General features: G+C 35.9%; 2 protein-coding genes across 2 annotated transcripts; one reads left to right on the top strand and one right to left on the bottom strand.

The window, feature by feature from the left end:
- Nucleotides 1-1,944: 1,944 nt before the first annotated feature.
- Nucleotides 1,945-3,036, top strand: LOC110107525 (peptidyl-prolyl cis-trans isomerase FKBP17-2, chloroplastic; the record flags this gene model as incomplete). Its single annotated transcript, XM_020837801.2, has 1 exon — nt 1,945-3,036. A coding segment is annotated over one exon (594 nt), but the record flags the coding sequence as incomplete, so codon positions are not given.
- Nucleotides 3,037-7,093: 4,057 nt separating this feature from the next.
- On the bottom strand, nt 7,094-9,026 carry LOC110107526 (pentatricopeptide repeat-containing protein At2g01510, mitochondrial). Its single transcript, XM_020837802.2, has one exon. It carries the CDS (start codon nt 9,017-9,019, stop codon nt 7,199-7,201), a length of 1,821 nt encoding a protein of 606 aa, XP_020693461.1. The 5' UTR covers nt 9,020-9,026; the 3' UTR covers nt 7,094-7,198.
- Between the last annotated feature and the right edge of the window lie 3,831 nt (nt 9,027-12,857).

Below are 12,857 nucleotides of genomic sequence, written 5' to 3'. Positions count from 1 at the left end.
GAGACGGTAAAGGCCCACTTTTGCACTTTTTTTAAGAAGGTATATTACAACATCAATGATGTAAGCACCAATTTTGGTCTTAATGACACAGGAACAATTTACTGGCTATGTCATTCCCAAAATCTATAAATAGTGCCCCCTCTTCTCTTGAAGGAGGACCCCCGGAGCTTAAGGAAAAAAGAGAGAGATCAGAGATTGTTCTTACTTCTTACCACCGCCGGAGTTTTCGCCGGATCACCGCCGGACCACCGCCTATCGCCGTCACTCCGCCGGACCACCACCTGACGCCCTGTGCTCCGCCGGACCACCGCCTAACGTCGTCACTCTGCCGAACCACCACCTGACGCCCTGTGCTCCACCGGACCACCGCCTAACGCCGTCACTCCGCCGGACCACCACCTGACGCCCTGTGCTCCACCGGACCACCGCCTAACGCCATCACTCCGCCGAACCACCATCTGACGCCCTGTGCTCCACCGGATCATCGCCTAAAGCCGTCGCTCCGCCGGATCACCACCTGACGCTCTACGCTCTGCCAGTCTTTCACTTGAAGCTCTCATCTTTGCCAGGCCACCATTGAAGATTCTCACATCTGTCATACATTCATCTAAGGCCCGAAGTTTCTGCCTTATCATCATCTAAGGCCTGAAGTCCTGCTAGACCATTATTCGACACTCGGACTTCTATTGTACAATTGCTACTTGTAATCTGATCGTTCTTAGAGACGAATCAGCCCATTGTAACCAACTCAAGTTCTAGTGAAATCTTTTCAACTGGGCTAGGCCCCGTGGTTTTTCCCCTTTCAAGGGTTTTCCACGTAAAAAATCTTGTGTTCTCTGTGTGTGAGCTGTATATCTGTATAACGCTAAGACGAATAATTAAAACTCTATCGCCGTGTATATTCTAGTCCGCAACAAGTACATTTAGAGTGGACTTTTGATATATTTAGTCAAAATTGTATTACATTGAACGACTTATATCAAATCATTTAATCATATACTATTTATTCAATCTTTAATTACTTTAATGGCATTAGAATCGAGTGGCCTTAGGTTTGTTGGATTTGTCTCATCGAGCCCTTAATTTTGACTATAATAATGTAAGATTTCGATGTTGTTTGGCCCTCCAATTAATGTTCACAAGTATTTACAATTCTTTATGTGCTTGATTTAGGCTCATTTAGAAATTAATCAATTCACCTTTGATATTGTTGGATTAGTCTTGTCAAGACACTCAATTTAACCACAAGTTTTGCTGAAATCATTTGATTTTGAATTTAAATATGAAAGCTTTAAATACAAACATTGCATGAAGATTCTTTGAAATAGCTTTTTTGCTCATTTCTAAAATAGCTTTTTAGTACAAAAATTTCTTTAATTAAAAATTTTTGTACTTAAAAATTATTTTAGAAAGCAAAAAAAGACTATCCCAACTGTATCAACTTACTCGAATTGCTTATTTTAAAAAAAAAAAGCATATTATTTCTTTTTAAAAAATTATAGAGTCATTCTCCTTCTACTAAAAAAAAGAGATATTATTACCTCTTTTACAATTTATTCTTTTATACGTTAAAGAGTATCAATCAACCGCCCAAGTAAAGGTGTATAAATTCTTCTCTCTCTCTCTTCAAATTAATTCTATCTCTCTCATCATGCTAACATCTAAAACAAAGATTTTTTTTATTTTTAATATTTTATTTAGGCTTTATTTAAGTCGTCTTTTTTACTATTTTTTAAATTAATTTTTAGCATAAAATTTTTTAAATTAAAAATTTTATACTAAAATAATGTTTTAAAAAATATTAAAAAAACCGTCCCATATGAAACCCTAGTGTATTAAATCACTTTTTTTTTATGGATTAGTGATCAAATAAGATCCGTTAGAATTTTTAAATTTATTTCAAACCAATATAATAGCATTTACTATCCAAATAGATAAACTCCACTCTCACTAAACCCCATCAACCCCATCAACCCTAAACCCAAATCCGCCGACTCGACCGATTGGATCGCTTCTACCCTCACCCGCCGATTCGGCCTCGGTGCCGGCCTCGCCTGGGCCGGCTTCCTCTGCGCCGGCGTCGTCTCCGAGCAGATCAAAACCCGCTTCGAGGCCTCGCAGCAGCAATCCAACACGAAAGATGTCGACAAGGAAGAGGAGGTCACGCTTCCGAATGGCATCAGTTATTACGACATCCGAGTGGGCGGTGGAGCGATTCCGAGATCTGGAGATCTCGTCGTCATTAATCTGAAGGGTAAGGTTTTCGATGGCGGTGACGTCTTTGTGGATACTTTTGGGGATGGGAAGAGGCCGTTAGCGTTGGTGATGGGGTCGAGGCCATACTCGAGGGGGATGTGTGAGGGGGTCGAGTATATGCTGCGGTCGATGCGCGCCGGCGGTAGGAGGAGAGTGGTGGTGCCGCCGGAGCTTGGGTTTGGAGACGAAGGGGCGGATTTTGGGAATGGGGTTAGGGTTTTTCCGGGGGCGATATTGGAGTTCGTTGTGGAGGTCGACAAGGTTTCCATTGCGCCGTCTTGAGAAATGTAAAATGTGTTGTTGTTACTGAAAATTATTAGGTCGACGAAGATATATGTCCCCGACATCAATAAAATATTGACATGTGGAATGTACACGTGTTCGCGGAATTTTAAGTCAAGTGCGTCAAAAGCGTAGGTAAAGCGCAGTCAAAATGCAGTCCACGTGGCAAGTTTTAAATGGATGTCCGAACTTATTTTTAGGTCCGGTGACTGGACCTAATAGTTTCATGTTATTACACCACATATTTTATGAAGTGGATGTCACTCTCTAATAGGAGTAACGGACATCCAATTTAGAGCTGTGTTCGAACTCCAATAAAAATATAAAATATTAATTAGTGTATTATTAGATATTACTGTTTATTAGTGTGTATTAGCTGGATACTAGATAGTACATAGTAATACATAATTAATACACACCAATACACTGCAATATGCAGCAACACATAATGTATTGCTGCGTATTAATATGTATTGGTGTGTATTAACTAAGTATTACTTTGTACTAGCTAATACACATCAATACATTATAATACCTTGTAATATACTAGTCAACATAACATATTTTTATTAGACTCCGTACCTCTACATACGGTGTCCGCATGTAATAATTTCTCTTCTGCCGGTCACATAATTCAAACTCTATTGTGTATATTTAAGTAGTTGCCATTTTATTGGTTATTATTGCAAATAAGATGAAATTTGTTTATATGCCCATCAAGCAGCATCTTAATCAGCTTTTTAAATAGATTAGTTAGAAAGAAAAAAAAAAAACCATCATAGCCGCCAGCTTTGCTAGCGACTGGTTGTGACGTGGCGATGAGGTGGCGCTCATGACATGGCCAGCGCAAAATGGCTTCTCGAATGAAATTAAAAAATATATATAGTCGGTAATTATGACAATGTGTAGGTTGAATTAATTAGTTTGAATAAATTATGATTTGAACTTTTGAATTGGAATAATTTATGAATAATTATTAGGCCAATCGCCGCGAAATGTCACTAGGATAAAATTCAAGGCAAATCTACTTAGTTGATTGAATCATGTTCGAGACAAGTCAGCTAAATCAAATTGATCAATTTGTTGAATTTTTATATATGACATGGGCGTCTAATGCAAAAAAATAATACTCAAATCCAATTCAACTACTGTTACTTTGTCAAGCATCACTGGTTGGGCAAATTACTTCCGGTGTCCGGATTTGTCCAGACACCAATTCAGACGCGCCACTAAAATACATCGGGATCCAGTGTATTCGGGTGACATGGCGCATCTGAATTGGATGTCCGGACGTCCTGTGATCGGACATTCTCTATCTCCACTCAACTCCATCACCTAATCCCAATTCAAGTAGCATTCCAAAGCAAATTCTCATTCTCATCCCAGGTTGCAAAGGGCTGCAACAAGTTGTTTAGATCACAATGAATTCACCACCGAGTTCAAGCTTATATTGGCATCTTATTCTCTGTATACTTAGCCTCAGGGTTGATTAGGATTAGTCACTAAAGCATTCAGGTATTTCTTCAAAGCAATTGACCGCAACTCATCATGGCTATTCACCTACGCTACTTGCCAATACACAATAGCTATGCAACTAATTTAGTTTTGTTTGGATTAGCTTTTTATCACCATTTTATTAAGATATTTTTACGCTCAAAATTTATTTTAAAAAGCAGTACAAAAGTTATTCTAAATAAAACCTCAAGGAAAATCAGAAATTGACTTCCATGAATTAAGCAATCCATATCTAACATTTATCTTCTTCTTCTTCTTTTTTTTCAAAGTCCCGTATAATTTAGGGCAATCGATCACTCGTTAAAATCTTATTATGAACTTTTTACTTCTATAATCTAGATATATTATTTTCTGTTGTTTTAAATTTTTTTAATATGGGTAAAAATTAATGAGCTCAAAATTACACCCAATCTTTTTTCTTTGGATTTAGGATCTATATTGGTGATTTAAAAAAAAAAAAAATTAGAGTTTTAATTTAACAATTTCTATATATATATATATATATATATATATAAACATTTTACGCATCCTATCAACATTTGAATCACATGATATAAGAATGCAAAATATGATTTTCAAATATTTCCAATAATAGCGTTATACATGAACTTTTGAATTCTAATATATTTTAAGTATATTTTATATTAATATTTTTTAAACAAGCCGGGTCACGAGTTAACTATTTGAGCCAAGGTTAGCTCAAATTTGACTCATTAGCTCATTCAACTCAGCTCACGAGTCGTCTTGACTCACTTATACCCCTAATACTTATCATGTCATTAGGTATTGAGCTTTATTCATGTATTTTCTCCATAAGATGATATTAATTTTGTTGATATCATTGCAAATATAAAATGACCTATAAAGGGCATAGCATCAACTCTGCCAGGAAGAATCAAGTGCACTTAGCTAACGGTGCAGTGGAAATTAGCTTACCCAACACAGGCATAGGGGCAAGCCAAGCAAAAGGAGAATTAAATGCTTTATAAAAAGCTACCGAAAACACCTAGAAAGAAATTAAAAGTCAAATATACAACCACATGTATCGAGAGAGCTTGGCTCAAGCAAAGTTGATCCGGCTCAAGGCACCCTGGCGCCTGGCGGGATAAGAAGACTAAGGCTTCGTTTGGGACGGCTTTCTTCTTGCTTCTTAAAATAGCTTTTTAGTTAAAAAGTTCAAATTTTTAAACTAAAATGCTATTTTAAGAAGCAATAAAAAAGTTGTCCTAAATGAAGCCAAAACCATGTTGAACTTGCCAGGAATACATTGAACTCGCCATAAGATTAGAGAGAAATAACAAGAGCGAACCTGACCCTAGGCTTAACTGGGCCTATTTACCCAAATTCAAAAGCTGCCCTCCCACAGATAACTTAGGCAAAAATGTTGGCAAGTTCACCCAGAAAATTAATAACTTTTGCCCAACAAGTAAGAAACCTCGGCAACTTCAGTGATTAAGCTAGTGAGTTCAACTAAAAGATTGTCCATGTGTATTTTTATACTTCTAGTGACACGCCTCAAGTATTTTGATGTATTTTTTTGTCTTAAAAGCCAAAAGCCCTGCTGCTAATCTATAAATAGGAGGTCCATGGGGGATTTTTGGACATGAGGTCTTCAACAGTTAAGTTTATACTTCTAGCCATTTAGTGAAATCCTATCATTTCTTTTTTTAGATCCTTTCTCTATGTTTTTGTGATACCATGTTGTTCTTATTAATAAAATTATGATATTTTCTGCGAATAAATTCAGTTCAACATCCTCAAATATTAATAGCACATTGATATGCTGCTTATTCTTCATCACTTTCAAAGAGTTGCCTCTTGGTGGTTCTTGCGCCTTCCATAGGCATTGCTAATCCCATTTGCAGAGTTTAAGATGCTACTAATCACTCAATTTACTAGTGCCCAAAAATTATTGAAGAGCTCGTAAGCCCTGTTGATGATCAGACAAGGACCCAAAGAGTCATTATGAAAATTCATTACTCATTTTCAATATGAGAAATTAAAAGTCAAAGATCTAAAACTTACTATGGCTCTCGCCAATTTGAGTCATATAAATAGCAAGGAATGTACTGTGAGTGAAAAATGCTTCCATTTTGAACGCTTGTCTGGATTCTTTGGTCTTTAGCAGGTAAATATCTTGTACTATTACCATAGATGCTAATGAATAATTTGAACGCTTGTCTCATAGTACAAGACCTGTTGTTGATCAATGCTAAAGTAAGCAAATATGAACTAAGTTCTGGAATTCGCATCAAGTACATAAATTGGCTGAGCATCAGCATTAAAAATATCAAGTTGACGCTTTATAAACAATTCTCAAGTATACATTTATCATCAAATGCCCAGACAACAAATGTAAGCAAGCCAGTAGTGAAATAGCTTTCACGAGCAACTTTACGACTGCTCTAAACCTTCTGCTTTACCAAACAAATCAAATTTTCTTATCCAATTAACTTACCAGATCCATTGTTCACATTTCCAAGTTCTCAAAAAAAAATTCTAAAAGAAATCATATAAGAGCCACTAATAAACATTTAGAAACCAAATATTGATACAAAAAAGACTTTCAAAGATGTTGGGTTCTTACCTTTGGAGTTGAAGAGGAAAACTTGTTGAAGGAGAGAGCATCATCTTCTAGGAAGCAAAGGCAGCGATTATGACCTCCATATGAAGCTCGATGATTATGAAGTCATTGACAACGGGGGTGACTGCACTAGAAGCGACAAAGGAAGCATGAGCGCAGAACCTAGAGGGGAGGGTTCATAGAGTTAGGGTTCGTTTGGGACGGCTTTTTTGCTGCTTCTTAAGTCAGCTTTTTAGTATAAAAATTATAATTTTTGTACTAGAAAGTTGATTTACAATTTTTGTACTAGAAAGCTAATTTATGAAGTAGCAAGAAAGCCGTCCCAAACGAAACCTTAGAGAGCTCAATGGCAGATTATGGCGTGAGAATAGTCGCATGGTGACGAGGGCAATGGAGTAGTGTAATTGAATTGTTAAAAAAATTTATGTTTTATACAGGTAAATAAGAAGGTTTAAGTAATCGATATATAAATATATTAGGATTGAATGGTATTTATGTAAATTTTCCTATTCTTATCTATCTCTAATCTAATATTTACAATCTATTAAGCCAAAATCAGAGTCACCAGAAATTCGTGCAAGAACATTGACCATCTTTAAAATGATGAAACCTGCTCTTATCTCTCATTATGATCTCTCTCTTCATTGCCTTGGATACATATTTGCAGAACTCATGGCAATCATTGCATATCCTTAGATTCTTCATAATTCTTAAAGGGCACTCTATATTATTGGAATACATAAGACTGAAGGCAATAGCAAGCCTTTCACTATGGGCCATCAATGCTGCTTCCTTCTCCTCTTCCTCCAAATCATGCAATGCAGAAATGATCACTGGTCTATAACCAATGCCCCTCACTGTGCTAGTAAGCTCACACAAAAGCTGATGGAGCTTTTCAGATTGAGCATGGGATCCCTCGTGGAATACAAGAACTTCTCCATCTAATTCGACAGAGCTGTAACCTATCACCTTCCTGAAATCGCTCAATCTCATCCATTCTCTAATCTTCTCAACCTCGTTCCACCTTCCTAAAGCTGCATACATGTTCGATAGGAGGACCTGGTATGAAGGTGTCTCAGGCGCCAGCTTTAGAAGTTCATCAGCGGCAAGCTCACCGAGCTCGGTGTTATGCTGAATTATGCAGGAATTAAGCAAAGCCCCCCAAACTCCAGCATCCAAATCCATAGACATGCTTTGGATGAAACCATAGGCCTCTTCAAGATGACCTGATCGGCCAAGAAGGTCAACCATGGCGGCACAATGCTCAATTGTAGGTTTAGCTATGCTACTAAAGAGTTCCTTTCCCTGTTTCACTAGCCCTGCGTGGCTGCAGGCTGAGAGGACATTGAGCATGGTCACATCATTCGGTCTCACGCCTTCGTCACACATCTGAAAGAAGAGAGATAGTGCTCTTTGGCTCTCTCCATTGATAGCATACCCTCCAATAACAGTGCTCCAAGACACCACATTTCTTATGGGCATTTCATCAAACAGCTCACTGGCTACGTCCATGCTGCCACATTTTGCAAACAAGTCAAGAAGAGCATTCTCCACGAAGATGTTAGATGGAAGAAAACCTTCTTTGATTCTAAAATAAAGCTTCTTTCCCAGTTCTAAACACCCCAGATAAGAACATGAAGAGAGGACGCAGGCCAGAGTTATCGTGTCGGGCTCAACACCAGCGGATTCCATTCGCTGGAAGTGAGCTATCGCCTTATCTGCGCGACCGTATTGAGAGTAGGCAGCGATGAGGGCATTCCAAGAGACCAAATCCCTACCATTTCCCATGCTTTCAAACACATCGTCCGCATAATCTGCATCGCCAAACTTTACATACATGACAACTAGTTCAGTACTCACAATGTTGTTAAAGTCGAGGCCATGCTTGACAACCATGGCATGGACTTCCATTCCAACCCAGTTGTCCAGCAGTGCAGTGCAGGACTTGAGCACGAATGGGAATGTGAACTCATCTGGGCGGACACCAAGCCTGTGCATTTGGTGGTAGATCTCAAGCGCCTCGGTGCACAGTTTACTTTTGAAGTAGCCTCTCATGAGGGTGTTCCAGAGAAAGACGCGTGGTTTGTGCATTTCGTCAAACAGGTTGCGCGCGTAACACATTTCGCCGGAGAGCGAGAGGATTTGGAGAATCTGGGTGAGGAGGCTGTTTTTGATGGAGAGGCCGGTGGTGAGGATTAAGGCGTGTATTTGCTTGAGGTGTTTGGGGTAGGAGTAGGAGCGGAGGAGAGAAGCGAAGCAGGATTTGGTGGTCGGCGTGGGTAGGGGTGGCGGTGTTGCAATTCCGTGAAGAGAACAACGCCGGTACCGGGGATGGATATGTCGAGCACCTGCTAGATCAAATTGGCGTGAGAATAGAAACATGGCCTTGTAAAATCTATTCCTTCTGATTAACGAAATCAACTTATATTTTTTATTTTCCTTAAATTCACAATAATGAAATATATATATATATTTAAAAATTTAAATAATATTATAAAATTTTCAACAATATTTATTCAATTCAAAATTTTTTATAAAGAGATATGATAAATAAATTTATCACTACAAGTAATTGTAACAATAATTATATTCCTAATCTAAAACAAATGTGTTTAAGATTTTAGTAAAATAGCAATAAAAATGTAGAAATAAGACATTTGATAATTATGGAATTTAATTCTTTTAGATGAGTGTAATATATAAATAATGTATGTTGCATCCATCTAAAACAAATTCAAAGGCTTAAATATTAATGACAATAAAAAAATTAACTGAACATTTTTTTTCTTAATATGATTATAAGATATATAATTTAATGACTGATGATAAAGCAATTATAAAAATAATATTATTATTATTTAAATAAAGTATATGGAACACATTAATAAATAAAAAAGTTGATTTAATTGTTATAAGAATAGCAAACTCTCGATAAGAATAGCAATCCAACTATCACATAACTAAAATTTTAATATAAACATTTAAATTTTTATCATTAAGGCCTATATTGTTATTGAAGACTTTTAATGTTAAAAAATGTTGCTAACAACTTATGAGGGAGTTTAAGTATAAGTTGTTATTTTGTTAGGCTCTATCAAAACATATTGATACGTGTGTTTCAACAATCAAATATTATTTTAAACTATTATGTTCAACATAGTTGATATATCATCAAAAAATTATATTGATCAGGCATGAATCTTGAGGCAAAAATAATGTTGGAAACTTCAAAAATTAAATTGGAGAACATCTGAACTCCTATTTCAGCAAACTTTCAAAATAACAGAACGTCTCGAAAATACAAACCCAACAACACTAAATTCAACTCAATCCGAGCCTAAATAAGTCCAAATCAAAGACCCGAAGCACTTTTGGAATGTTCAAACTATAATTTGGATTACCAAACGGTTTTCAAATGTGACATGCTTATAGTCGAATTGAGCGGCTCGACGAAACGAATCCAACAAACTTAAGATCGTAGAATTCTGAGATCATTAAAGCATTGAAATACTCAATAAATGATCTATGATCAAAGGATTCAACATCAGCGTCCATTCAAACCACTCCCAATTTACCTTTGACCTTCCTCTTATTTACTGGTCATGCCACTCTACAAACTATAAATAGATCACTCATTTTTCATGAGAGAGGACCCCCCAAGCAAGAAGAGAAAAGAAGAGAAGGAAAAAAAGGAGAAGAAAGGAAAACTCCTCGACTACACCTGGACTTTCATCCGGCAGCTGACCAACATCAGAATTAAGCAAAGAAGCAAGAAGAGAAGGAAGAAAATTAAAAGACTCCTCCTCGACCACCGTTGAACTTCCACCCAACTGTCAAATGACTCTGGAATTCTGCCCGACTGCCAACTAGCGCCGGAGTTCTGTCTGACAGTTGACCAACCACCGGAACGTCGTCAGATTTCCGATCTCTATTTGTAACTGAACTTCAACCCAAGAGCTGATTATTGTAATCTGATTGTCCTCGATTTTAGGGACGAGTCAGCCACTTGTAATCTAAGCAAACACTAGTGAAATCCTTTCTACTTGGTGCTGCCCCGTGGATTTTCTCTTTTCCATGGTTTCCACATACAAATTTTGGTGTTCTTTTTTTATTCTGTTTATGCGCTGGATATCCGTACAAGGCTAAGACGAAAAATTTTCTAACTTTATCACTGCTTATATTCTAGCCCGCAGCAAGAGTTAACAAAATTATGAAACAAATAAAGTTTACTATTTCATGAGAGGATGAAAATTCTTAGAGTATAATTCATATTATGATAAGATTGGGAGGGTTGCTTATTACTAAAATATAAACAGGATATGTCTAAAATAAGAATGAGATTAAGGTAGAATTAAAAGTAAATTCCATAATAAAAAAATAAAATTTGAATAAGAGTAAAATTTATATATTGATTTTATGCTTCTAAAATTTTTCTAAACCGTTGAAAGTAATTAGATTTAGTTACGATTTATTTAAAACAACCCTTTTTTTTCAATTTGGGATCATAAAATTAAGCTTGAGTTACTTCAAAATCATTAAGCCAACTAAATTCATTAAATATATATCAATAAAAATCCAAAAAAAAAAAACATACAAATACTTATTATAGTGGGATTTTAAATTTATTAAAATCATGAACTTAAGCAAATCACATTTGGATATCATTTGGTCATCCAATTTATGGTTTAAACCTTCTAAATGTGTTTCGAGTCCTCTATTTTGATCCATTTGTGCTCGGAATGGATCAAATTTGGTATCGTTGGGTTCATCTTTCCGTGATGTTCAGATCGATTATAAGCTTGCTGAAATCGGAGTTAGTATGGCTCCGGATTTAATTTCAGAAGTTTTTAATGCTAATTTGCGTCGAGACTCGTGCTCGATCAAGATAATTTTTTTGACGACATATCACTTTTCATTATTTTCTCACCATTTAAAAATAAAATACCCTAAAATGTAACATGCCCTTGTTAAAACTTTTATTATTTTCTTACATAATATTTTTCCAAAGTAGTAAAAAATTTCTCCTTTTTTTACCACAACATCTCTGTAAAATTGATGAAGCTCTTCTCACATTTCAATAACACCCCATCAACAACAAATTATAATCCTAACCTCCATGAAAACATTCTCAAATTCTAAAATAATGAAGGTGTGTTCATCATTTAACTAATTATTGATTAGTTTTGTGTTCTTTTTCATCTCATTAAACTTATCATCAGTGGAAGATTCTCTAAAGCTTAATCTTGATTTTTGTGCAAATTTAAAGAGATCAAAACTTACATTCTTATCACTAATGTTACATAAAAAATAGTAACCTTCAATGCCATTAAACTTCCATATAAGTAATTGATTAATCAAGGCTAACAATGACAAGTTGCTTTGAAGGGTATTCTTTAGTAGTCTAGAATTCAAATAGTTTTATCATATTCATTATTGTACGTTTAGATTTTATTTGAGACAGTTTTCTTTCTGCTTTTTAAAGTAATTTTCTTTTCTAGCACAAAAATTTTAATTTGTACTAAAAAACTGCTTTAAAAAGCAGTAAGAAAGTCATCCCAAATGAAACCTTAATCCTATATATGACCCAAGAAATGTACCACCTATCTATTTGAATAATAAACTTTGACATTTGTAATCATGATAAAGTAAATGAAATAAAAATAAATCAATACATAAAAATGAGCTTAATGCTTTTAAAGGATTACAAATAATGTATGAACCAACTAATAATAGGATTTAACTAAGTTCAGGCACGAATTTGAACATTATATTTTGAATCGAACTTGGTTCAAACCTCTATTTTGGACCTAGAATTCTAACATTTATTTTAAACCCCATATTATAGATCTAGTTCGAACTTTTATTTTGAATCCAAGTTATAATCTCATGTTCAAAACTCTTAGGGCATCTCCAATCGAAAATCTCTTTTCTCACTCCAAAATATCGTGAAATTAAAAAATGCAGTGATTCATCTCCAATCGAACTTCATTTTGCCACGTAACGGTCATTTTCTTCTTTCGCTCGTTTCTTCGGCAAGTTTGGTAGAGACCAAAAAAATGACGAAGATAAACAGTGCAATGCCAATATTGGCGTCGCACTGTTCATCCGCGATGAAATGGCGTAAGAATTGCCATTCTGTTGGAGCGACGTAAAAAGGCAAACATTTATTTGTCGTTCCATTGGAGATGCTCTTAATCAAACCTAGCAATGGAAGTTATCT

This window comes from Dendrobium catenatum, unplaced genomic scaffold, assembly GCF_001605985.2.
Source record: "Dendrobium catenatum unplaced genomic scaffold, ASM160598v2 original_scaffold_213968, whole genome shotgun sequence".
NCBI lineage: Eukaryota > Viridiplantae > Streptophyta > Magnoliopsida > Asparagales > Orchidaceae > Dendrobium > Dendrobium catenatum.
This window is presented reverse-complemented; position numbering and strand designations above follow the sequence as displayed.